Below are 27,793 nucleotides of genomic sequence, written 5' to 3'. Positions count from 1 at the left end.
GCGCCAATATCAAACATAAAAAATTGGAACACCATTTTCTTTCCCAGGGTCTCTGCTTTCAGAAAATATACACTTTGCATATTAGTAGACAAATGGTTAACTATTCAAACCAGCCAATTCAATAACCACAATGGATGGTGGGAAATGAAACAGGTTTTATTGTAGTGTTTCTGGGGAACGCGCTAAAGTGTGCTGGATAGACAGGAACGCCAGCACTGAGGACCATTACATGGGGAGGGGGCGTGATTGGGTGGTCAGGATCGCGCATGCGCTGTGTGTAGAGCTAGCTGAAGGCGCGCTTGCGGGATCGAGCCAGTACGAAAGAAACTAGCAGCGCTCACCTATCTCCATAACAACGTCCTACATTACTTCCAAACCGGTAGTGACGTTATTTGTGAGCGACTGCTAGCGGAAGTCGTAGTTGGTGACTTATGTGTGTTTTGAGGTGGGTGTCTCGCTGCTGCTGGGATTAATAAAGCCGGGTCTAGGGGTGGCAGTGTGGTAAGTCTGTGTGAGAGCAGCACGTAGGCACTGATATGTGTGTGGGGCTTCTATGTAGAAGGAGCTGGGTGTGTGTGCGCCATTATAGATTCATTTCATTGACTTGTATACATATAGTATATGTATACAGAGTGCAGTGTCTAATGTGATATCAATACAATCAAATACTTCACTATAGTGACAGTCGGCATCTGGTAGGGATTGCCGCAAAAGGCCCGCCAGAAGTTTGTTTTCCTAGTTTGGCTGTAGTGGGGATGGGATCTGGATTTGTATACAGAGAGGGGGTTTGGTGACTTGACTAGAATGAGGGGACGGTGATAACAATGGAAACTCTCTTTACCCGGAAATAAATGTTTACATGCTTTAGAAGGAATTTAAATTTATTTTCCCTCTTTAGTTTAAATAGTTTATGTTTGACAGATGTTCCAACCGAGGGGGCCATAAACTTTCTACACCACTGGTGCCCAACCTGTGGCCCTGTGGTATTTTTTTTTGTGCTGCGCTTGGGTCTCTCTAGTAATCTGTAGGGTTGCACCAATACCACTTTTTTAACCACTTCAGCCCCGGAAGATTTTACCCCCTTCCTGACTAGAGCACTTTTTGCGATTCGGCACTGCGTCCCTTTAACTGACAATTGCGCGGTCATGCGACATTGCACCCAAACAAAATTGACATCCTTTTTTTTTTTTTTTTTACCCCCACAAATAGAGCTTTCTTTTGGTGGTATTTGATCACCTCTGCAGTTTTTATTTTATTGCGCTATAAACAAAAAAAGAGCGACAATTTTGAAAAAAAGGCATTATTTTTTACTTTTTGCTATAATAAAAATCCCCCAAAAATCTATAAAAAAACAAAACTTTTCCTCAGTTTAGGTTGATATGTATTCTTCTACATATCTTTGGTAAAAAAAAATCGCAATAAGCGTATATTGATTGGTTTGCGCAAAAGTTATAGCGTCTACAAAATAGGGGATAGATTTATGGCATTTTTATTATTTTTTTTTTTTATTATTAGTAATGACGACGATCTGCGATTTTTGTCGTGACTGCGACATTATGGTGGACACATCGGACACTTTTGACACTATTTTGGGACCATTTTCATTTATACAGCGATCAGTGCTATAAAAATGCACTGATTACTGTATAAATGACACCGGCAGGGAAGGGGTTAAACACTAGGGGGCGATCAAGGGGTTGAGTGTGTCCTAGGGAGTGATTCTAAGGCTGGCCATACATTATACAATTTTCTTGTACAACTTTCCTTTAGATTTACCAAAACCATATAATATGAGGTCAAACCTAAACACTTTCAATTTGTATGCAATCAGCCAGGCCCTTGCACTACATAGTTGAAGGTAAATCCAAAGAAAATTGAATAAGAAAATTGTATGGTGTATGGCCAGCTTAACTGGGGGGGGGGCTACCTAGGACATGACAGCGATCACTTCTTCTGATGACAGGGAGCAGTAGATCCCTGTCATGTCACAAGGCAGAACGGGGAAATGCCTTGTTTACATAGGCATCTCCCCGTTCTGCCACTCCATGACACGATCCCGGAACACCAGCGAACATCGAGTCCGCTGGGTCCCATGGTCACGGAGCACGTGGCAGGCGTGCCCACAATGCCGCGTCTTTAAGGGGACGTACCGTACTCCCATTTGCACAGCCGTGCCATTGTGCCGACCTATAGCGTCATACACTGGTCGCCAAGCGGTTAAGACAAGTACGATGCTTTTTTTTTAAGTTACTCGCCGATACTGATTACCGATACTTTGATGTGAGAGTGGCACTAATATGCGGCACTAATGAGGCGTGGACTGTGTCAATCGTGTTTTTTCAATTTATATTTTTGTTTTATTTTTTTGCTTTCTTTTTGGGGGAGTGGACAGTGTCAGTGTGTTTTTTTTTTTTTTTTAATGTTTTTACAATTTAAATTTTAAATATTTATTACAATCATTATTTATTTATTTTTTTTAGACTCCTGACATCTCCCCTTTGAGACAGGGAAGGGGAATAAGGACACAGATTCCTCTGTCTCCTTCTCTGCAGCCTCAGCTGCACTGAAGATGAATGGACAGGAGACAGCGGCTCCTCCCCAATCATAAACTGAAGCACCTTAAATACAGTTTACGATGCTCAGTTATGAATGGACAGAGGCAGTGATCACTGACCCTGGTCATTCAGGAAAGGACCTTCCACCGCTCTCAATCATGACAGATCTGGGACAGGGGTGGACCCCAGGAGTCAGAGGAGGACACAGGGGACAGTGGGGGGTGATCGGCGCAGAAGTGAGAGCAGTTACAAGCTCCGATCTCCCTGTATAGCTTTTAATAAAGCAGCTGAAAGCCACAGGAGGAGGAGAAGTGGCTGTCAGCTGCTTTATAAAAAGCTATACAGGGTGATTGTTGCTTGTAACTGCCCTCACCGCCACACCGATCACATGTGAGGCCGCCCAGGTATCGGATTAAGCATCGGATCATTTGCACGAGTAAAAGTACTTGTGCAAATGCTCAGTATGTGCACCGATACTGGTATTGGTGCAACCTTAGTAATCTGTATTCCCCTATTGCCCTGTAATAGCCAGTGATTTCTAGCAGTCTCTTGTAAAATGCCTCCTAAATGCATGTCCCCAGTCTCCAACAACTCCTTGAGCAAGTTCAGTCTCCAGAGCCGCGGCCACAGTCTCTGACCGTCTGCTGCGCTGCGGCTGCAGTCTCTGACCATTTGCCGCAGCCACGGTCTTTGACTGTCTGCCGTGTCGTGGCCGCTGTCTCTGACCACCTCTTGGGGATATTGGGGACCAACACTGTCCTGCATGGAGGGTCAGGTCACTGTCCTTCAGACTTTAGTTAGGTTAGACAGTGTCCAATGTCTCAGATTTGGTGGTAATCAGGAGTAGGGATGAGCTTTCTGTTTGGGTCGCACATGAGTTTGACTCGAACATTGGCTGCTTGCCGAATAGCGAACAATTTGGGGTGTTTGCGGCAAATTCGAAAGCCGCAGAACACCCTTTAAAAGCCTATGGGAGAAATCAAAAGTGTTAATTTTAAAGGTTAATATGCAAGTTATTGTCATAAAAAGTGTATGGGGACCTGGGTCCTGCCCCAGGGGACATGTATCAATGCAAAAAAAAAGTTTTAAAAACTGCAGTTTTTTCAGGAGCAGTGATTTTAATAATGCCTAAAGTGAAACAATAAAAGTGAAATATTCCTTTAAATTTTGTACCTGGGGGTGTCTATAGTGTGCCCGTAAAGTGGCGCATGTTTCCCATGTTTAGAACAGTACTTCCACAAAATGACATTTCTAAAGGAAAAAAAGTCATTTAAAACTACTCGCGGCTATAATGAATTGTCGGGTCTCGGCAATACAGATAAAAGTCATTGGAAAAAAACGGCATGGGATTCCCCCACAGTCCATTACCAGGCCCTTTGGGTCTGGTATGAATATTAAGGGGAACCCCAAACCAAAATTTAATAAAAAAATTGTGTGGGGGTCCCCCCAAATTCCATACCAGGCCCTTCAGGTCTGGTATGGATATTAAAGGGAACCCCGCGTCAAAATTAAAAAAAAAATGGCATGGCGGTCCCCCTCAAAATCCATACCAGACCCTTCAGGTCTGGTATGGGTTTTAAGGGGAACCCAGAGCCATAATTGTAAAAAAAAAAAAAAATGGCGCGGGGGTCCGCCCAAAAATCCATACCAGACCTTTATCCGAGCACGCAACCTGGCAGGCCGCAGCAAAAGAGGGGGGATGAGAGAGCGCCCCCTCCCTCCTGAACCGTACCAGGCCACATGCCCTCAACATGGGGAGGGTGCTTTGAGGTAGCCCCCCAAAGCACCTTGTCCCCATGTTGATGGGGACAAGGGCCTCATCCCCACATCCCTTGCCCGGTGGTTGTGGGGGTCTGCGGGCGGGGGGCTTATCGGAATCTGGAAGCCCCCTTTAACAAGGGGACCCCCAGATCCCGGCCTCCCCCCTGTGTGAAATGGTAATGGGGTACAGCGTCAGAGGGGGGCGGGGTCACCCAGTTATGTCAGCGGGTGGCAACGCCCCCTCTGATGGTACGGGGAAGCCATAGGGATTGCGTCAAAGGGAGGCGGAGTCACCCGGGGATGTCACCATGTGGCCCCGCCCTCAGTCATAAAAGAACTGTCACCTGCAAGGACGCGTCATACGGCGGGTGCCTCCTATGGAGGCGGGTTGGTGTGGCTTTTTTTTTTTTTTTCCGGTCTGTTGGCGGAGCAAGAGAAGAAGAAGAATAATGGACTACGTGGGACATTTTTAATTTTTTAATAAAGGACTTGTCCCAAGCCGTGTCTTGTAATTTTTACCATTTCTACACTTTTTTTGTGAAATGGTAGGGGTACATTTTTACCATTTTACACAGGGGGGGAGGCGGGGATCTGGGGGTTCCCTTGTTAAAGGGGGCTTCTAGATTCCGATAAGCCCCCCCCGCCCGCAGAAACCCACAACCACTGGGCAAGGGTTGTGGGGATGAGGCCCTTGTCCCCATCAGCATGGGGACAAGGTGCTTTGGGGGCCACCCCAAAGCACCCTCCCCATGTTGAGAACACGTGGCCTGGTACGGTTCAGGAGGGGGGGCGCTCTCTCGTCCCCCCTCTTTTCCTGTGGCCTGCCAGGTTGCGTGCTCAGATAAGGGTCTTGTATGGATTTTTGGGAGGACCCCCACGCCATTTTTTATTTTTTTTTTTATTTTGGCGCGGGGTTTTTTTCCTTTAGAAATGTCATTTTGTGCAGGGACTGTTCTAATCACGGGAAACATGCGCCACTTTACAGGCATACTATAGACACCCCCCAGGTACAGAAGTTAAAGGAATATTTCACTTTTATTGTTTCACTTTAAGCATTATTAAAGTCACTGCTCCCGAAAAAAACGGCCATTTTTAAAACTTTTTTGCATTGATACATGTCCCCTGGGGCAGAACCCAGGTCCCCAAACACTTTTTATGACAATAACTTGCATATAAGCCTTTAAAATTAGCACTTTTGATTATTCATGTTCGTGTCCCATAGACTTTAACGGTGTTCACGTGTTCGAACAAATTTTGAGCCTGTTTGCATGTTCTGCTGCGAACCGAAAGGGGGGTGTTCGGCTCATCCCTAATCAGGAGTACAAAAAAAAATGACATAGAACATGTAGTCAGTAGGAGGAGGAATAATGCAATAAATACAGAACCTAATATAATTCCCCGCACCCACGCAAAAAGGGGAAAAATGCCACATGGGCCAGATAAAGTTTGGGGACCGCTGTTCTAATCATTTCCAACTATACCTAAAACCAAATAAAGCTTTGCTTGTTAGAGAGAGCACTATTGGTTTCATTCCTTTTGCATGAGCACATGTCACATGGAGAGGAGGAGGTCGAACAGAAGCTCCAGCCCATGTTTCAGTGCCTGTGATTGTTATTGGGAGCCAGTTAGCGTATAGCCCTAAAGGGGCAAAAGTGCGTTTTGAGCCTAAATATTGATTAAAAGAGAAGTATGGGAATTGGGATTTTTTCAGAATCATACTTGCCTAGCTGGATGGAGCATTGGTCCCCCGCTGGCTCTAAGACTGAGAACCGAGCAATCAAACACAGCCGAACGCATGGTTCTCACAGCTCCCTGAGCAGAGAGCTAGTGACAGTCAGTTAGCAGCTCTCTGCTCCGACTCCTCTGAGATTCTTTGTATTTTTATTGACCTACTTTTTTAAAGTGATACTAAAGTCTAGTTTATTATTTTTTACAAAAAAAAAATGTTATACTTACCTGCTCTGTGTGGTAGTTTTGCACAGAGCAGCCTGGATCCTCCTCTGCCTTGGACCCTTTTTGGCGCTCCTGGCTCCTCCCTCCTCTTCAGTGCCACCACAGCAAGCAGCTTTCTATGGGGGGCACCCAACTTGAGCTGCAGTTCCCTGTGTCCGTTCATACACGGAGCCGTGGCCCTGCCCCCCTCTCTTTTCATTGGCGCACTGACTTTGACAGCAGTGGGGGCCAATGGCACTTTGCTGTTGTCTCAGCCAATCCTGGGCAGCCGAGTCCCTCATGCAACATCGCTGGATCGAGATGGGCTCAGGTAAGTATTAGGGGGACAGAGGGGGCTGCCGCACACAGAAGGTTTTTAATCTTAATTCATAGAATGCATTAAGATAAAAAAAACCTTCTGCCTTTACAACCACTTTAATTACCAACAATTAATTATTATTATTTTATTTTTTTAAGAGGTTTTCATTTTTTGGTAGTATCTTAAGATTAATTCATCTTACCTTTTTATAATATTTTTCTACTAGTGATTTTTCTACAAAAGTAAGAGAAGTTTGTAAATGTTTTACTACTTCTAACATGACCACATTGGTAACATGCAAAATGTCCCTGTGTACTCACTAACCTGAAAGCAATCAGTATAAAGTGAAAATTATGTATAAGGGCACAGTTGTGTGAGATGTATGAATCTACCAGTAATTTTGCAGCCCTTGGGATACCTTGCATTTATATTTGTTTTACAGTATGTTCACATCGGAGGTGGGTTTGAAATCTGAACTCGCACGATTTCAAACCTGCATTTCATTGCGAGTTCGGTGGCGATTTGAAAGATGTCTAATAAAATCGCCCCCTAAGTCACCAAAGGTAGTGCAGGATCTACTTTTGGAAATCGGTGCAGTGGCGCAAAGTCGGCATTGAACTGATTCGGCTGCTATTTTGTGATTTGACATGTCAAATCCCCCTGATGTGAATGGGGCTGATATCAATAACGATTTAACTTATCATTTACTGTTATTGTTCCCTGTTTTATTGATATGCATCCCATGTTCACAACTGTAATAAATTTATTTTGAAAAAGCAAAATAATCATTAACCACTTCCCACCCGGCCTATAGCAGATTGACTGCTGGGCGGTGGTTTTATTGTTCTGACTGGACGTCATATAATGTCCTTCAGAAGGGGACGCTCATGCGCAGCGATTTCTGGTGCGGTGTGTCCCTTGGACACAGTGTATCACCTTTCATGGTAAAGAGCCTATGATGTAGGCTCTTTACCATGTGATCAGCTGTGTCCAATCACAGCTGATCACAGTGTAAATAGGAAATGCTGGTTATCGGCATTCCTCTCCTCATGCTGACAACGTGTGGGAAAATGAGAGCCGATAAGCGGCTTCCCCAGTGGGGACATGCACACAGATAATCAGTGCAGCCCCACCCATGATGCCTGTCAGTGCTGCATATTAGTGTCTCCTCATCCGTGCACATCAGTGAAGGAGAAAAATTACCTATTTACAACATTTTATAACAGAAACTAAAAAAAAAAATTCTGTCCTTTTTTTTTTTTTTTTTTTTTTTTCATTTGTTTAGCAAAAAATAAAAAAAACAATGGCGATTAAATACCATCAAAAAAAAGCTCTATCTGTTTAAAAAAAATGATAATAAATTGGTTTGGGTACAGTGTTGCATGACAATTGTCATTCAAAATGCGGCAGCCCTGAAAGCTATAAATTTGGCCTGGTCAAGAAGGGGGTGAAAGTGCCCAGTATTGAAGTGGTTAAATTATTTGTGTGCATACCCTTTGCATAAATTTTTTATACGGTGCCCTTAACGGGTCATATAATTAAATATTGCATAAATCGATAGGGATTAATTTGGCATTACCAAATCGCAACATTATTTTGAGCGTAAATGCTGGCACGGCACTTACAAATCATAACTACGTAGAGTCTATTGTTTTTAGCCAGCAAAGAGAGGGACCACTTTACATGCATATCTAAAAAACAATAAAAGACTATAGTTCCCATTAATCCTTATGTTACCACAGTTGTAACTATGACAGTGAGGGCAGTAAGGGGATGTAAACAAACTCACTGTTCTTTTACTTGGCTCCCCACTCCAACACTCTCCTCCTTTGCCTGAAGCTCCGGTCTGTTGATGTCATCACATACAATGCAGGGATATTCATTCTGTATGATGGAGCATGACCAGAAACGGCCTCAGCTTTCAGAACATGCTGTGGGGGACCAATCACAGTGCTGGAGGGGCCCTGCTGGAGCCAGGAATATAGTAATTATTTACATCTTATTCATGCAACCCTAGACAAAATGAGAATTTAACCCTTGCAGTGCAGGGTTGACCTCACTGCAATGATGATATATATATTTTGAATTCTTGAGGTTGGACTTTATAAAAAAAAAAAATAGAAAATTTGACATTAGACAAAACATATCGGTTGAAAATGGTGTTTTTGTCATTTTGCTGATAAAGAAAAAGGTGGCGATAATGGGGCCGGAAAAGCACGCACGTTTTGCAGCGATTTTACTGTGCTTATGGTGTGTTTCATAGGTCATGTGACTCAAAAACCACATCAAAAACTTAACCCAAGTGCGTTATTGATGCGTTCTTGCATTTTCAATGCATTTACCAGGGTGAATTTGATTTAAATAATTTTTAAAGAGCAACTGTCATCTCTCTCCCACAGCGGCTCCTCCTGACATACTGTTAACTCACCGACAGTCCCATTCACTTTAATGGGACGGCTGGTGATGTGACAGTGACACAACAAGGTGAGGGACGTGGCGGCAGCAGATGAGTGGGTGCCCGCTAACAGGCGCTGCCATGGTGGATCTGAAATGACAGGTGCTCTTTAAATGTAAGGACTTATTCTTGCTAGAAGTTAGAATCCTTAATATTGGCAAACAAAATAAAGGTTTCCTATTTAGAATAATAAGCTGTCAGGTTAGTAAAACAGCAATATCGGAACCGATTTTAGGTTAATAGGTTAATCATACATAGTTAAACTACTTTCACTTTTTTATTTAATTAAAACAATAACATTATATTACATATTCTTGTATTTGCTTAAACATCAGTGTTTAGTAACCTGAAGTGCATAAACAAAATATCTTTGAAAAAACAAACAAACAAACAAAAGAACTTAAACTGACTATATCAGCTGGGTCCACATAAAAAAGACATGGTTCTTTCATCACAGCACGTCTTCTCATGATGAGGTTTAATTCGGGCCACCAGACCTTGCATCTCTGTTGCATTGCTTGCATTTTGCACGCATACCTGCTTTACCCATAGGTAGAGGAACTTTATTAAAATATTCCCAAACTGGGTCCCTTTTACGGCCTGCTGCCATTTTGCTCCTCAAGGGCTATGTGCAGAAATACCACAAGGTTTATTAGCTGCTTAGAAGGTTTACTTTTATTTTTACTGCTTGCCCTTCCTCCTCACACTTAGAGCCTGGTACAGATGCATTTCTCTTCAAGCAATCATACAGTTTGTAGTGTACATAGAATTACATGTTATCTCAGCTTGCAGAGCTTGGATTCATTGAATGAGTTACCAAAAATATTGCATAATATACAACCTCATGCTACATAACTAAGCTCTATTTCATGCTGAATAACTGAATAACCTAAATTATTAATGCCTCTTAAAAAGAAAACTATCTTTAGATAGATTCTTACTCCAAAAAAAGAATTTTATTAAAATAAATGTGATAAAAAAAATCAGATTTATTAAAAAAAAAAAAAAAAAGTTTTTTTTAATCCACCCTGATTTTAACGGGGAGGTGCGGTTTTTTTAACTGACCAAAAATACAGTAAGCAAGGTTTTTAACACCACAATGAAAGCGCAACCGACCAGTGTGAAGACGTACATAGAATTTAAAGGGATGCATTTTTCTTGAGCTTTTCTTGCGCTAAAGGTGCGCACAATGGCCAACAAATAATTCATATTAATTTAAGTTCATGATATTAATTAAAAAGTCGAATATTATATGCATATGCATTTTTGGTTCTGGCATCAAAATTTCCATTCGGTGCACCTCTAAAAAAAAAAAAAAAATGGTTAAAGAAAAAGAAAGTATTTAAAGAAACCTGCCTCATCACATACACACACCTAAGTCATGTGCGTATGTAAATACATCTTGGGTTTCCCTGCATGATTTACTGTTCTCTCTGCCTACACTAACTTATGGCCTCGTGTAAAGGCGTCCCCTAAATACGATTTTTGGTATTATAGTTTGCCACCATTTAGCGGGAGCGAATATTTTGAGGCTTGGTTTGTCTAGTGACCATATGTAAAAAAAATAGGCCCAATCAAACATCTCATGTTCATTCTTCCACCTCTTCTCCTTTCACAGTGGGTGCCAGCTCCTTAAAGAGCATATCCCACTTAATGAAACAGTGACAATAGCAAAATTAGATCAACCTTAGATCTTAGATTAACCACATCCACTGATGAGCTTACAGAAGCTTTAAATACAGTCCCTGAATTCTGGCCACACTCCACTGACACATTTCTCCTTAATTGAGCTTAGGGTAGAGAGTTGTAGCCTTCTAAAACTAAGGCCTCGTGCACACGGTTTGATTGTTGTATGACAGAGTGTCTGATTTTAGACAAAAGCGCATGTGCAGGATTTTGTCTAGCATACGAACTATCCGCATATTGTCGTTTGACAAACACGAACGTAGTGACGTACTATGAGAGTATAAGGAGGAAGTTAATTTCTCAAGCGCCACCCTTTGGGCCCCTTCTGGTAATTTCATGTTAGTAGAAGTTTGGTGATTGTTGATTCACGATTTTCAGATCGTACAAAACAAATGCCTTTTAAATACGTTTAGCATAACTACATCAGTATCACCAGCAAAGCAGCTTAATTATTATCCCAATAAAGAAGATGAGATTGTGCGCTGCATTTCGACATTTCATTAATTTCCGCGTCACGAATGTTAATTCTAGATTACGAACAGTAGTTTACAAGACCAAACTCTTCCCAGTCGTTCCTTGATTCCGAGCATGCGCGTTTGTACTTTCGACTTTTGTGTGACGATTTCTGTACTGACCATCCGAAAATCAGATGTTGAATTCACATCCGACAAAAATGTTATAGCTTGCACATCCCAGCTTTTATCTGATGAAAAAGTCAAATCGGCTGTCGAAAGCACCGTACTACCGATTGGAAAATCCGTAGACAGCTTGTCTTACGAATTTTCCCTTCTGATTTTCGTATCATGTGTATGAAGCCTAAGTCCGGTTAGGGTGAAATGAGTTAGAGGGGCGTGGCCAAGAGGCTGGGGCTGTAATTGAAGCATCTGTTAGCTCATCAATGGATGTGGTTGATCTATGTGGTGTGTGCCTCCTAATTTTGCTATTAATGTGTCTGGTATTTATTTACTCTACACCATCTTATCTTTACTGTGTTATTGGAGCATTTCCATTGTTTATAACTAAACCATATATTTTTTGCAGCTATAGTATTTGGGACAATCACTGGTTCAATTATGGCTTCGGACTGGCTGGAAAGTGTTGTGTCCATTAATTGTGGAGACACTTTGGGTGTGTATCAAGGACAGGTGTCTGCTGTTGACCAGCTTAATCAGACAATATCGCTTACACAGCCCTTTCACAATGGGGTGAAGTGCCTTGTTCCAGAAGTCACATTCAGGTGAGCTGAGTTTTTTTATTTTGTCAGCAGATTAAAGTGTCATTAAACCCAGATGTTTATTATATTGCAGCTTACCAATTCTTAGATGCGATAGCTGCATTCATTTTCTTTTTTAATAATCTGGCCAGTAAGTCTGTTGTTTTTCAACAGAACAAACTGTCTGCAAATGTAGCAGTTAGTGTTGAGACAAACCATTTACCACTGACAGGGATGATTACAATTATCAACTTTTATTTATTCATGTAAAACCTTTATCCCAAAAGAAAAAAAAAGTTGTAACTGCTTGCATAATTGCAGTGTGAGCTGACGTTTGGCTTCAATTTTTTAGTGTATCCAAATCTGCTAGTATATCTAACACCCCCTCCCCCCAGACTGACAATGCTCCTGTCCAAAGGTGCCCCTGTGCTCCTTCATCCAGAGTGGAGGCACTTTAATACAGGAGGTGTGTTACTGGCCAGATCACCAGGTGAAAACAGAAGGGAAGATTAGATCCAAAAAAAACAATCTTTTGTGTTCACTTTTCAGAAGATAAGGGATCAATGCTTTTTTTAAAAAGCATTGAAGGAGTGGAAAGTTATTGATTGAAGGGAAAGACCCGTCTTCAAGATTTTCAGATTGTACAAAACAAATGCCTCTTAAAATATGTTTGGCATAACTACATCAGTATCACCAGCAAAGCAGCTTAATTATTATCCCAGTAAAGAAGATGAGATGCTTTTTTATATGTATAGTAATTAAAACAGCTGTAATGTTTTTGACATGTTGCTTTAAAAAACCCTTAGGTATGGTAAAAAATGGTAGAGAGAGCTGCAAAGCATTTTTCAATACAATACAGTAAAGCAATTATTCTCCCCCTCAATGCCTTGTAATGTCTGCTTCTCTGCTGATGGGTACCTGAAATGTCAAATGAGAGGCTCTAGAAGAGCCAGCCAGTCAGCCGTTCTTGAAGACGGGTCTTTCCCTGTCAATAACTTTCCACTCCTTTTTGTTTCCTTTGTGTTTTTCTTGTTTTTCAAGTGAATCCAAAGTGAACAAAAAAGTGGTACATTTGGGGGGGGGGGGGTAGGGGGGCATTGGTTAAAAATCTTCAAATTGCAGAATTGAAAATAACAGAATAAGTTATCGACAAAGTGTTTGTAGTTCATCAAGAAACTTTTTTTCAGTTTGTGGGGAAAAACAGAAGATTACATCTAACAATAGATCCTTATATGAAACAAGTTTTCCTCCATATGCTATGTGAATTGCACATAAAAATTATTATTACTATACAGGATTTATGTAGCATCAACAGTTTGCACAGTGCTTTACAACAGTAGTTCTCAACCCTGTCCTCAAGTACCCCCAACAGGCCATGTTTGCAGGTTTTCCTTTATCTTGCACAGCTGCTTTAAATCAGAGTCAATGGCTTGGTATTTTGGACAGTTATTTTATCTTCCCAAAACATGGCCTGTTGGGAGTACTTGAGGACAAGGTTGAGAACCACTGCTTTACAACACGAGGGCAGACAGTACAGTTACACTACAATTCAACACAGGAGGAATCAGAGGTCCGTGCTCATTTTAAAATGACACAAATACTTTAAACCAATGTTTTGTTTTGCGTTTTTATTTTTTTGCATGCTTACCTAAAGTTAGTTGCTTACCAACTTGCAGTGTTGGTGCATATGGAGGGCCGGTTCACACCAGATGCAGCCCAGTGTGTTTTTTTTTTTTTCTGCATCAATAACACATAAAGAGTAAGTTTTTATACGGGTTCCAATGGCATAGTTCACATCAGTGCAGTGTATTCCAATGCAGTAAAAAAAAAATAGAACATGCTGCACTTTTTTTCTGCACTAAACTGTACTGGAACACAGCAAAACACATAAATACAACTAAATGCATCAAAAACACACCCCTGAACGCATTACAGCAAAAAATAAAAATGAAAAAGGAGAGAACCTTGGAAAAAAAGAAAAAAACGAGGGTGAAAAACTCCCTGGAATTCATTGAGGGCCGGTTCACACCAAAGAAAGGCAGTCCAGATGCGTTTCTGCATGCGCCTTTTTGATGCACTCCATTCCCTTTTTTCCCCTCCGCTTTTTAATTTTTTTCTCTTACCCCTAAATAAGGACATGCATTCCGGTGCATTGTTGGTGCTTTCCAGTTCCAGTACAGTACAGCGCACAAAAAAATGTGGCATGTTCTACTTTTTTTCTTGAAACTGAAAAGCACTGGAACTGACCGCACTGGTGTGAACTATGCTATTGGAAACTAGGGATGGGCGAACGGTTCGGCCCGAGCATAAGTTCGGGCCGAACTTTGGTTGTTCGGATGTTCTGCGAACAATATGCGGTGTTCGGTGAAAGTTTGAAAGCCGCCGGAACACCGTTAAAGTCTATGGGACATTAACATGAAAAATCAAAAGTGTTCATTTTAAAGGCTTATATGCAAGTTATTGTCATGCCCCAGGGGACATGTATCAATGAAAAAAAAGTTTTTTAAAATGGCCGTTATTTTTTTTTAATGCTAAGTGAAACAATAAAAATGAAATATGCCTTTAAATATTGTACCTGGGGGTGTCTATAGTATGCGTGTAAATTGGAGCATTTTTCCCATGTTTAGAACAGTACCACAGCAAAATGACATTTCTAAAGGAAAAATTGTCATTTAAAACTGATCGCGGCTGTAATGAATTGTCGGGTCTCAGCAATATAGGTAAAACTAATTGAAAAAAAGAGCATGGGATCCCCCCCAGTCCATTGCCAGGCCCTTTGGAAGCCCCCCTTGTTAAAGGGGGCTTCCAGATTACAATAAGCCCCCTGCCTGCAGACCCCCACAAATGAGGCTCTTGTCCCCATCAACATGGGGACAAGGTGCTTTGGGGGGCTACCCCAAAGCACCCTCCCCATGTTGAGGGCATGTGGCCTGGTACAGTTCAGGGGGGGGGGGGGGGGGGCGCTCTCTCGTCCCCCCCCCCTCTTTTACTGCGGCCTGCCAGGTTGCGTGCTTGGATATGGGTCTGGTATGGATTTTGGCCATTTTTAAAGTTTTTTTATTTTGGCGCAGGGTTCCCCTTAAAATCCATACCAGACCCTTTGGTATGGATTTTGGGGGGGACTCCTATGCCATTTTTTAAAAAAATTTGGCGCCGGGTTCTTCTTAATTTTTTATATCAGACCCGAAGGGCATGGTATGGATTTTAGGGGGACCCCCACGCAATTTTTTTTTTTTTTTAATTATGGTTCGGGGTTCCCCTTAATATTAAGGGCCTGGTAATGCACTAGGGTAGATCCCATGCTCTTTTTTTCAATGAGTTTTATCTATATTGCCGAGACCCGACAATTCATTACAGCCGAGATCAGTTTTAAATGACATTTTTTCCTTTAGAAATGTCATTTTGCTGTGGTACTGTTCTAAACACGGGAAAAATGCGCCACTTTACAGGCATACTATAGACAACGTGAATGGAGCCGACAGTAAGCCAACTATAAGCCAAACTGAACGGGAATACTGTGGAAATTAAGAGCAACTAATCGCCAGACGATCACTCGATCCAAATGTGTATGATCAGCTACACAGCAAAGCAGGATAAGCCATAACCTGGCTATAGTGATCCAATGCTTATCAGCAGCAGCTTCACTACCTAAAGGCTAAAAAACGGACAAGCATCCCGCTTCCAGTAATGTGACAGATGAGAGATTAATCGTCAGAAGATCATCCGATCTATCTGTAGACGATCAGTCACATAAGCGACGAACTGACCATTGTGATTTAAAACTCACTAGCAGCTGCTTTACAAGCCAAGCGTGAACAGCCGGGAAAAGGCAAGGAACCTACTTCACCAGAGTCCACACAAGAAAGGAAGCTGGTAACGTAATAACAAACATTTATTTGATTTAATCCACAGCACCCCGTTTCTATTATTTTGACAGATTTGTATAGGAAAACCCTACATTATCTATGGGCTATGCTAATTGTCTAAATGATCAGAGAAACAAGAGACTAGTGACACAGCGTCCTTACTATTACTGAACACTCGTATGCATGTAAATGCTTATCACGGCTATTTGCCTAATCAGTCTTTAAATGTGCTGTGAATCCAGAGTAATCTCTTACTTTAAGTTACATCTATGGATCAGCTCAAGGAGGACTTCCTAACAAATCTCTGAGGACTTCCTACTATTTTAGGCACTATAGTTTCACTTTTGCCTCATTTACCGCCCCTATTACGGCCCCCCACTCCATCATAAGACCCAAGCTATTTTTAGCTAATATAAACTAATTACATCCCTGGGGACCACTTCTACTTGGCACTCCCGTTATAGATAATATAATCAGATTTGATTTATTAATGATAAATAATCATAGAGGCAATTAGCCACCGGGACTGTCAGATAGAAGTGGATCACTTCAGGCGCCTGCATTATATGTTATTTGTTGGTTGTTATATGTGAGTATTGTTTGTCTGAATGTCAGTCATTTGTAACATTGATACTTTATCTGTAAGTTTATACATTTAGAGTATCTTTTTCTTAAATGATGTGTTGTCAGAGGATATGAGCTATTCAGCCTCAATGGATAGCAATACAATGTTTTTTAAACTGAATGATTTAGGTGTATATCACCATAATAAAATTTGATACAAACTTTTTACAACCGCGTAGAGTGCCCTTTCTGGCCAGAAGTAGCTGTCTGTGTTATCCCTGGGACGCCTACCCTATAGACTACCCAAGGGATAAATTCTTTTTATACAAGTATATGCAATTGGCTACGGCCAGAACCTCAAAATTGTGGGAGAGGCAGTGAACAAATTGTTCTGTTATTTTACTACTAATAGAGAGTGAAGGATTTCATGGTTATCTTAGCAGCCTTGCAGTTTCTAGTTAATACTATAGACAACCCTCAGGCACGATATTTTAAGGAATATTTCATTTTTATTGTTTCACTTTAAGCATTAAAAAAAAATCACTGCTCCCGAAAAAACGTCCGTTTTTAAAAAAAAAAAAAATTTTCATTGATACATGTCCCCTGAGGCAGGACCCGGGTCCCCAAACACTTTTTATAAACAATAACTTGCATATAAGCCTTTAAAATGAACACTTTTGATTTTTCATGTTAATGTCCCATAGACTTTTTTTGAAAAATTGACAATTTTTATTAGATTTTCGATAAATGAACACACATAATAGATTAAAGTACAAGGTAATACAAAATAAAGTGCAGTAATTATTTCCAGAAAAGAGCCCAGCTCTGATAACAATCATAACATGAAGCTAGTGTCTCTGTACATGTCTGCCTGAATGAATGAGAAATAAGAAAAAATTATACTAGGTGGACAAACTTTAGTTTTATACCACTGGTTGTATACCTTGTACAGCATAACAAGAAAAAAAAAAAAAAAAAAAGAGGTTGATAGGAGAAAGTATAAGATTAGGAAATATAGAGAAGAATTGAGAAGAAGGGGGGTTAGCAGAAAGTCCAGGATGGGGTGAGTAGAATTGGGTAGGGAAGAAGAAGAATGAAGGCACTGGAATCGCGCCCCGCCCCAGGAGCCCAGCCCCCCCAACAAAGGAAAAGACCAACCCTCCCGAGACCGTCATGTGACGGTTTAGGTTATGGGATTTTCAAAAAGGACCCATAGTTCCCATATTTGATTATGTTTCTCAAGATTGTCAGTTAAGGAGGCCGTGAGGTACTCCATCCTCTTGACCTCCCTGATCCTGAAGTGCAGTTCCGACATCGAAGGTGGTTCCCTCTGTTTCCATTTTAATGCCACCAAACAGCGTGCGGCAGTTAGTATATGTGATAGAAGTTTCTTGGATCTTTTAGGGAGGGAGATTGGTGGGAGACCTAGCACAAAAACCTTTGAGTCGAAGGGCACCTCCGCACCAAGGATGGCCCCTAGGAGGGAGTGAACCATTTCCCAATACGGCACAATCAGGGGACATGTCCAGTAAATATGGTATAGCGTCCCCTTGTCCTTATGGCACCGCCAACAGCGAGAGTCAGATAGTGGATACATGGAGTGGAGCAAGTCAGGGGTCTGATACCAATGGAACAAAATCTTGTACTGGTTCTCTTTATATAGCGTACACATAGAGCTTTTAGTGGCTTGAGACCAGATAAGCTGCCATATGTGGAGAGGTAGGTCCACCCCTAGAGCTCGCTCCCGCTTGCCCATGTATACATGCCTGGGACCCTCTGGTGAAAAATCATGCGTTAGGAGCTGGTAGGTTTGTGAGATCATGCCTTTAGGGGATGAGCTCTCTAAACACAACTTTTCAAACTCGGGGGAGAAGTGAAGGTCAGGGACTAAGGATTGTGCATAATGTCGTATTTGTAAGTAGCTAAAGAAGGCCTGTTTGGGAATGTCAAATTCTCTTTGCAGATCTTGAAATGACCTTAAAATGCGGGTCCTGGGGTCTATCAATTGGCCATAGCGGAATAGGTTCTTTTCCATCCAGAAATGGGACATCTGAGAGGTCAGACTATCCGGGATGTTGGGAGTAAATAAGGACGTGACCGGTGATGAAGAGGTGGTAAGTGGGTATGTCGATCTTGCACGCCTCCAAAGCTGACGTAGGAGGGACATTGGCCCTAGTAACTGTAAGTTTTCGGAAGCTACATCAGAACTCCACAACAGTGAATTCGGATGTATAGGGGCTAACCATAGCTTTTCGATTTGTGTCCAGCGGTTGAAGGCGTGCAGGGTACACCAAGAGGCTACAGGGCGTAGTTGAGCTGCCAAGTAATATTTGGCTATGTTAGGGAATGCTAGGCCTCCCTGATTGCGGGGAGCATAGAGAACCGATTTAGCAATCCGGTTTCTCTTGTAGTTCCAGAAGAAATTAATCAGGTCGCCCTGCAGTCTCTTTAGGTGTCTGGCTGGTATAGGTATCGGAAGCGTCTCAAATAAGTATAGAAGTTGGGGTAGGATCATCATTTTAAGGGTAGCTAGCCACCCAAAGAGGGACAATTTCAGGGGTTTCCATTTAGTCAATGAGGCTCTAATTGTGGTATATATGTGGGGGAAGTTAGCTTTATATAGGGAATCATATGTAGTAGTGAGATGGACTCCAAGGTATTTTAAGGAGGAAGTTTTCCAAGAGTAATTAAATATTTGCGAAAGGGCCGCTTGTGTTTGAGGAGGCATATTGATAGGGAGGGCCTCTGTTTTAGAGTTGTTTATCTTATACCCCATTAGGGCGCTATATCTATCCAGTTCTACATGTAGATACGGCAAGGAGATGTGAGGTTGCGTGAGTGTAAGGAGAACGTCATCGGCATATAGGGAGATCTTAAAGTCTCTGGTTCGGACTGGGATACCATGTATATTTAAGTTTTCCCTAATGTGGGCTGCCAAAGGTTCTATGCAAAGAGCTTAGAGGAGCGGTGAGAGCGGGCATCCCTGTCGCGTTCCGTTTGAGATCGAAAAATTATTAGAAGTTGCGTACTGGGTGCGCACCATGGCTGATGGGGATGAATATAGGTGATAAATGGCTCGCAAAAAGGGGCCCGAAAGTCCGGCTCGCCGTAGGGTCGCAAACAGGAAAGGCCAACTTAGCCTATCAAAAGCTTTTTCTGCATCAAGACTGAGCAGGAGTGCCTCTACTAAGTCAATAACCTTACGGGTATTGTCCCCTGTTTGCCTCATGGGTATAAAGCCTACCTGGTCTTTATGGATCAGTGATGGCATAAAATTGTTTGATCTATTAGCTAGTAATTTCGTAAAGATTTTAAGATCAGCGTTAAGTAGCGCAATAGGTCTATAATTTGAAGGTAAGCTATGGTCTTTGCCAGGCTTGGGAATCAGCGTAAGGTAGGAATTTTGCATATCTCGTGGTATAGGTGTCTCAGACAAAAATGAATTAAACAGTGTTGTCATATAAGGGAGTAGGTGCAGTAGGAAAGTTTTGTAGTACTGATATGGAAGCCCATCAGGGCCTGGGGCTTTATTGTTTGGGAGTGATTTAATTGTATCCGTGATCTCCTCCTCTGTAATGGGGGAATTTAGGGTGGTCAGGGCGGAGGGGGTGAGTCTCGGTGTGTCGCATTCCTCTAGGTAGGAATTAATTATTTGGGAGAAGTCTTGTGGGGGGGGGGGGGTTGTGTGGAACGTCCGGGTTATTATATAGGGTCGAATAATAGTCATGAAAGATCTGAGCGATCTTAGTGGGATGAGTTTGGGGAGTGCCCCTTCCATCGTTAAGATGGGCAATAGAGTCGGTCGCGATTTTATCCCGTAATTGTCTGGCTAGTAGTGTATGTGGTTTGTTTGCCTTGTCATAGTAGGTTTGCCGTAGTCGTATTAGCGCCTTCTCAATTTTACCTACGTCTAAGTCGCTGAGACCAGCCCGTACCTGTACAATCTCTCTCAGAGTTTTTAAGGACGGAGAGGAAAGTAACCGTGCTTCCAATTGTTTGAGCTTAGCCAGTAGGGCTACATGAGCCGTATTAGCTTTCCTCTTGAATGCCGTGGACAGTGAGATACATTGGCCTCTGAGGACGGCTTTATGACCCTCCCAGAGAGTAGCTATGGAAACCTCTGGTGAGCTGTTTTCTGCAAAATATAATTTCATTGTTTTTTCCAGATCCTCTCTGGAGGGGTCATGTTTAAGCAAAAAATCATTCAGTCGCCAATGACATATACGGAGGGTTCCCGGGGACAATGCCAGGGACAGGGTTATTGGGGCATGATCCGACCATGAGATAGCCTGAATATCTGAGCTCTCGTGTGCTCTCAGGGTTGGGGCATTCACAAAAAAATAGTCTATGCGCGAGTGGGACTTATGCGGATGGGAGTAAAAAGTGAATTGTTTAGCTGAGGGGTTTGCAGTTCTCCAGCAGTCAAACAGGGCGTATTTCCTGGTCAATTGGCGGAAGAGAGAGGACCTTCTCTCAAGGGCTTTGGGAGCCTGACTCTGCCCGAGAGAATGTCTATCTAGGCAGGAGGAGAATGCCAGGTTAAAATCTCCGCCAATGACCAGGTACTGGTGGGGAAATGCAAATAGTCGTTTATACACTTTAGATAGAAAGGAAATTTGATTAGTGTTAGGGGCATATATATTACAGAGTGTAAGGTTAGCATCCTTCTACATGCCTCTCAGGATGATATAATGTCCTAGGGGATCCGAAATTAGTGATTGTAACTTAAAAGGGGAGTCTTTTTTGAACAGGATAGCCACGCCTGCTCGTTTACGAGGATTAGAAGCTAGGTATATCTGGGAATAATACTTAGTGGCAAATGCCATATTATCGGTCTTAGTGAGGTGCGTTTCCTGGGTGAAAATAATGTCAGCTTTAGATCTTTTAAATTCCCTTAGGGCTAAGCTTCGTTTGGTGTTGGAATTAAGACCTTTCACATTTAATGATAATATGTCAATCATTGGGTAATAAAAATATAAGGAGCGTTAGCTTACCAAGATGAATGTAACACCCTTGGATGCAGAGGATGATAATCGACTGAACTTTCAAGTATGGTACATACCCAACCAGAAACATGCTCCTACGGGCCAGACCTGGGCTCCAGAGGCGGGGGGCGCCCACAATACGGCAGATTAGGGGGAAAGAGAGAGGAGAGAAGCTAGGAGCGAGAGGATAGAAGAAGTGGACAACAAAGAAAACAGAGATTAGGAGGGCCCCCCCCCCCCCCCATGTGGGGAATGAAAACACTACTCTCCACAAGGGATATAGGGGAAGCCATTCGAAGGTCTCCTGGGGGAGGATAGGACAATTCCAGACCGGCCGCTATCCCCTCCCAGATCCGCCTGCAGTTAAATAATTATGCAGCACACCATGGTGAAGCAACAAATAAAAAAGAACTTTCATTTAACAGCTATTAAACAGATAACCATGTGGTCTAGACCAAGGGAACAGATAAATTCAGCTAGTGGTGTTTATGCTCAGTGATGGACCAACCAAACTAATATAGGGGGTATTGGCAAGGTAGAGATCCAACGACCCTTCCCAATAGCCCTTTAGAAACCCGGGAAGGGTCGAGGGCCATTAGGTACATATGTTGGTACACTCTAGTGGGGTATAGGGTGGGAGGACAGGGAGGGATAGGGGAGGGTGAGGAATGGTAAGTATGGGGTAGGGGGGGGGGGGGGGACAAGGATGGGGGGATGGAAGGGGAGGGGGAATAATGGAGAGGGGGACCCCATTGATAGTTTATGAAAGTTAAAACATAACCGTAGTATATCAACAATAATATTGTACCTTAAAGTTGTATAATGGCTAAACCTTTAACCCGTATTCCCACCTAGTGGAAATGAAAAATTGAAAATTAAGGTCTAACCCTCTATAATGGGAACTAGAAAAACAGATTATTTCCTGAGTTCTCAGCATAATAAGCAATATTCGTGACTTCTCTGCTAGTATCTTATCCTGATCTGGAGCCTCTCAGTCAGCAAAAAGTCATCTCTGGTGGGTGTTTGCCGAGGGGCCATTGGGATGCGGCCTCTGTCGCTTTCTCCCGTTCACCTGAACCCAAGGCTCTGGGCGTGGTGGTGGAGTGGGTAGAGGGTCCCACCCTGGTGTGGGGGGGACCGGGATGTCTAAGTCCTTGCAGAATGAGTGGAGGTCCTCCGGGTATCGCAGTGTGGTGGATCTCCCATCTTTCTTTGCTGTGAGGCTAAAGGGGAAACCCCAGTGGTATCGAAAGTCATGTTCTTTCAGTGTTGTGAGGAGTGGCTGCAGGGAGCGCCTTTGCTGAAGGGTGATCCAGGACAAGTCCGGGTACAGCTGTATAGGGGCACCATCAAAATCGATGGTGCGCATGTTGCGAGCTTTTCTCATTATGTCTTCCTTCAAAGCGTAGTTATGGACCCTGCAGATTACATCTCTTGGTCTTGGGCCTGGCCCTCGGGGGCGAAGAGCGCGATGGGCTCTGTCCAGCTTATTTCTTTGGTTTTCCGGGCGACCCAGAACGTTGTTGAAAATAGCTTGCAGCGTGACTTGTAAGTCCTCGTCCTGGGTCGCTTCTGGGAGGCCACGGACTCTAATATTGTTACGTCTGCCTCTATTGTCAAGATCCTCGAGATGGCGTTGAAACTCTCTCTAAGGGCCGAAGCTTGCGTGGACAATCGATCATGTATGTGGGAGACTTCCATCCTTGTATCATATGCTTCTTCTTCTATAGAATGGACCTTAGCAGACAGATGATGTAGATCAGTGCGTAGCATGTTAATTTCAGATCTACAAGTGTCACGTACCTCTTGGATGAGCATACAAAAGTCCTGTTTTGTGGGCATGCAACGGACATAATCTCTCCATGAAGTACATGCTTCAGGTTCAGGGTCAGGGTCCATTATGATGTGGGCATGTGGATCCCTCATGGTGATGGAGGAAGTGCCCGGTGGGGGAGATCCCCTCTGCAATGCATGTGGAGGGGTCTTGAAATTAGACTGCCTTGCCGGATCACTGGCATGTACTTGTGCTACATGAGCTACATGTGAATAAGCCCCTTGCAGCTCTTCAGGCCGCTGCGGTGAGGGAGGCCTTGCTGCTTTGTTAGACTCCTTGTGCTGCAGGGATGAGGATGATGACTTGTCCCTTGTAGCCTGGGATCTTTGTGGCAGGGAACGTGGGTCCCATTCCTGGGCTGAGGATTCCCACAGAGGAGTGGCTTGGCCTGCGCTCGGTGACGGTGCAGGCCCTAGTAGGCAGGGAGGAAACGGCTGAGACAGGCTGTCTAGTGTGTCCCCCACATTGGATAGCATAGGGCCGGCCTGAGTGCTAATAGATGGGAGCGGTGGGCGATCGGGTAACAAATCCCCTTCTGAGGCATACCTATCCGTTCGCCTTCCCGGGGAGAGCTGCTGAGGAGAGGAGGAGAGGGCCGCTGCGTATGATGTTGGAGCTGGCGCCGGCGCCATCTTGGCCTTGTGGTGTCCCGCCGGAGCCCCGAGGCCAAAGTACTCCGTTACGAGAAGCGGGGGAGCCGACGAAGATCTTGTGGCATGTCCCTTGGGTTCTGGGTCTTTAGCCTTTCGCGGTTTGCCCATGTTATCGGTGCTTTTTAGCTGCTTTTAGCTGTTTGCAGGCGGATCTGGTCAGGAGCTCTAAGGAGACACGTCCGCTCTGGAAGCCATCCAGGCCACGCCCCCGTCCCATAGACTTTAACGGTGTTCCGGCGGCTTTCAAATTTTCCCCGAACACCGCATATTGTTCGGTGTTCGCAGAACATCCGAACAACCAAAGTTCGGCCCGAACTTATGCTCTTATGCAATTTTTATGGCAATAACTTGCATATAAGCCTTTAAAATGATCACTTTTGATTATTCATGTTCGTGTCCCATAGACTTTAACGGTGTTCGTGTGTTCTGCCAAATTTTTTGCCTGTTCGGTATGTTCTGGTGCGAACCGAACCGGGGGGTCTTCGGCTCATCCCTATTGGAAACCATATAACCTACTATCCATGCGTTTTTGATGCAGAAAAAATTGCTTTGAACTGCATGTGGTGTGAACTGGCCCTGAAAACGCATCAAAAACCTGCATGCAGAATCACATCAAGAGTGTGTTTTTGTGGTGTGAACTGTAAGCAAGAACGCATCCAAAGTGCATCTTTGTAGTGTGAACTGGCCCTGAAAGGTGGACAGAGTGTAAACTGCTGAAGCACCTCTTTGATTATAACGTTCTCTTTCATACTGCAGCGATAAATTAGTGTACCTATCCTGTACGTGACTTTGTAAATAGAATTAGGGACAAATAATGGAGTCCTTGGTGTAGTAGTGCCTTGTTTGCGCTTCATTAGGTTGACAACATATGAAAAAAATGTGGAAGTTGGCTTCTTTTGTTTAGTTGTTAACATTTGTGCTTCATGTAGATATTACATAGTAGGCGAGGTTGAAAAAAGACAAAAGTTCATCAAGTCCAACCTATGTGTGTGATTTTATATCTGTATTACATTGTATATCCCTGTATGTTGTGGTCGTTCAGCTGCTTTTCTAGTGCTCCCCGCTGAAACCACTGCCTGTGGAAGAGAATTCCACATCCTAACTGCTCTTACAGTAAACCATCTACGCAGTTTAAGGTTAAACCTCTTTTCTTCTAATTTTAATGAGTGGCCACGTGTCTTATTAAATTCCCTTCGGCAGAAAAGCTTTATCTCTATTGTGGGGTCACCAGTACGATATTTGTACATTGACATCTTATCCCCTCTCAAGCGTCTCTTTTCCAGAGAGAACAAGTTCAATGCTCGTAACCTTTAATCATAACTAATTTCCCAGTCCCTTTATTCATTTTGTTGACCTTCTCTGGACTCTCCAGTTCCAGTACATCCTTCCTGAGGACTGGTGCCCAGAACTGGACGGCATACTCCAGGTGTGGCCGGACCAGAATCTTGTAGAGTGGGAGAATTATTGTTTTATCTCTCCCCTTTTTAAGGCATGCCATTATTCTGTTTGCTTTGCTTGCACCTTGGCATTGCATGCCATTGCTGAGCCTGTCATCTACTAGGACCCCCAGGCCCTTTTCCATCCTAGATTTCCCCACAGGTTCTCCCCCTAAGTGAGTAGAATTGCATTCATATTTTTGCCACCCAAATGCATTATTTTAAAGTTTTCTACATTAAACCTCATTTGCCCTTGTAGTTGCCCACCCCATTAATTTGTTCAGATCTTCTTGCAAGGTTTCCACATACTACGGTGAAGTTATTGCCCTGCTTAGCTTAGTATCGTCCGCAAATACAGAGATTGAACTGTTTACCCCATCCTCCAGGTCGTTTATTAATAAATTAAATAGGATTGATCCCAGGACAGAACCCTGGGGGACCCCACTTTCCACCCCTGACCATTCCGAGTACTCCCCATTTATCACCACCCTCTGAACTTGCCCCTGTAGCCAATTTTCAATCCATGTACTCACCTATGGTCCATGCCAATGGACCTTACTTTGTACAGTAAATGTTTATGGGGAACTGTGTCAAATGTAGGGCTGAAACAACTAATCAATTAATCGACAACTAATCAATTATGAAATCGATTACTATTTTCATAATCATTGAATCCGCCATTAACATAATGGGGTTAAAAAAAACTAAAATGGGCCCTTTATAGTATAAAAAGAGCAAATAATCACTACTTTAAATATTACTTTCACAGTTCTATAGTAAAAAAAAAATGAACCCCTTACAGTAGTGATTATCTGCTTTTTTTTTTTTTTTTTGTACTTTAAAGGGCTAATTTTAGTTTTTTTAACCCCATTATGTTACTAAACGTCTTAGGTCTGGTTTACACCTATGTGTTTTTTGGTGCTTTTTGCAGAAACGCACTACAGTTCATTTACATGGTTTCCTATGGGGCACATCTATACTTTTTTCAGCCGCTGCGGATTTGGAAAGGGTCAGGGACTTTTTTTTAACGCAAAATGGTAATTTTTTTTTTTGGTTCAATATACTTCAATGGAGAAGCTGCAAAAAATCATGTAACGGGTTTTTGCAGCAATTTGTGTTTTTTAATCTGCCCAACAACAAATTGGCCAACAAAAAAAAGCAAATCGCAGTAAAATCACATGCTCACAAATCAAAACGCACAGCAAAAAGCACTGCAGAAACAGATCAAAAGCAAACTGCATCGGTGTGTACCGAGCCTTATGTTGGCCAAACGGATCAATTTGCAGACAAGAATATTCATACGAAAAATCTTTGTACTTTCGCTGAATGAAAGAATGTTGTTGAAAATTTCTGTTTTTAAAATGAATGTAATTTCTGAACAAAAACCACATACACTGTCTGAAAATTCCTTTGACCAAGAAGTTTTCTATTATTTCCAAATTTTCCCATTGCTGTGGTTTGACCCCACTAATGATTAGAAAATCGAACAAACTTAAAATTTAATTTTTTTTGAAGGAAGACATTGTTTTTTAAATAAAAAAAAATTGATCTCTGAGTCTGATATTTACCAGATTCACCCTTTAATTGTGTATATAAAGTATATCTCTTCTGTCTGTTATTCTCAGAGTGGATTAGAGATTTTGCTCCCTAACCATATAATTGGTTATTTATATTTACCACTGCATAGAGATATTTAAGAATAAAATGCCTTTTTTAAAACTTTACATATTAACTAAATTATACACCATGTTTTTTTACGGTTATTAACAGCTTAATCAATTAATTGAAACAATAATCGGCCAACTAATTGATTTATGAAAATAATTGTTAGTTGCAGCCCTAATCAAATGCTTTTGCAAAATCCAGATACACCATGTCTACGGGCCTTCCTTTATCTAGATGGCAACTCACCTCCTCGTAGAAGGTTAATAGATTGGTTTGGCAAGAACGATTCTTCATGAATCCGTGCTGATCACTGCTATTGATACCGTTGTCATTACTAAAATCTTGTATATAGTCCCTTATCATCCCCTCCAAGAGCTTGCATACAATTGATGTTGGGCTAATTGGTCTGTAATTCCCAGGGATGTATCTTGGCCCTTTTTTTTTAATAATGGTGCTACAGTGTCTTTTCTCCAATAAGCTGATACCATTCCAGTCAGTAGACTGTTCAAAAAAGTTAGGAACAATGGTCTGGCAATTACTTTACTGAGCTCCTTAAGGACCCTTGGGTGCAAGCCATCTGGTCCCGGTGACTTATTAATTTTGAGTTTTTCAAGTCTATTTCTAATTCTGTCCTCTGTTAACCATAAGGGTGCTTCCTGTGACATGTCATGAGGATAAACATTGCAGTATTGGTTACCAAAGCCCCCCGATTCCCTCGTGAAGACTGAGGAGAAGAATTAATTCAATACCTTCGCCATCTCTCCATCCTTAGTAACCAGATTCCCTTCATCATTCTTTATGGGACCAATATGATCTGACCTCCCTTTCTTACAATTTTATGTACTTAAAGAGGAGTTCCACCCAGGGGC

General features: G+C 42.5%; 1 protein-coding gene across 4 annotated transcripts in view; it reads left to right on the top strand.

Moving 5' to 3' along the window:
* Positions 1 to 315: 315 nt before the first annotated feature.
* EDC3 (enhancer of mRNA decapping 3) overlaps positions 316 to 27,793 on the top strand; it is a 105,066-nt gene continuing 77,588 nt past the window's right edge. For 3 of the 4 annotated variants that reach the window (XM_073619009.1, XM_073619006.1, XM_073619010.1), the window contains exons 1-2: positions 358 to 501; positions 11,750 to 11,945. In XM_073619009.1, the coding sequence (XP_073475110.1) occupies positions 11,782 to 11,945 (164 nt within the window). In that variant the 5' untranslated portion in view covers positions 358 to 501; positions 11,750 to 11,781. Of the gene's footprint in view, positions 502 to 11,749; positions 11,946 to 27,793 lie in introns of all 4 variants that reach the window. The other variant, XM_073619008.1, reaches the window with a different exon arrangement.

This window comes from Aquarana catesbeiana, linkage group LG03, assembly GCF_042186555.1.
Source record: "Aquarana catesbeiana isolate 2022-GZ linkage group LG03, ASM4218655v1, whole genome shotgun sequence".
Classification (NCBI taxonomy): Eukaryota; Metazoa; Chordata; class Amphibia; order Anura; family Ranidae; genus Aquarana; species Aquarana catesbeiana.
Note: the sequence above shows the minus strand (reverse complement) of the source record. Positions and strands in the feature narration are given on the sequence as shown.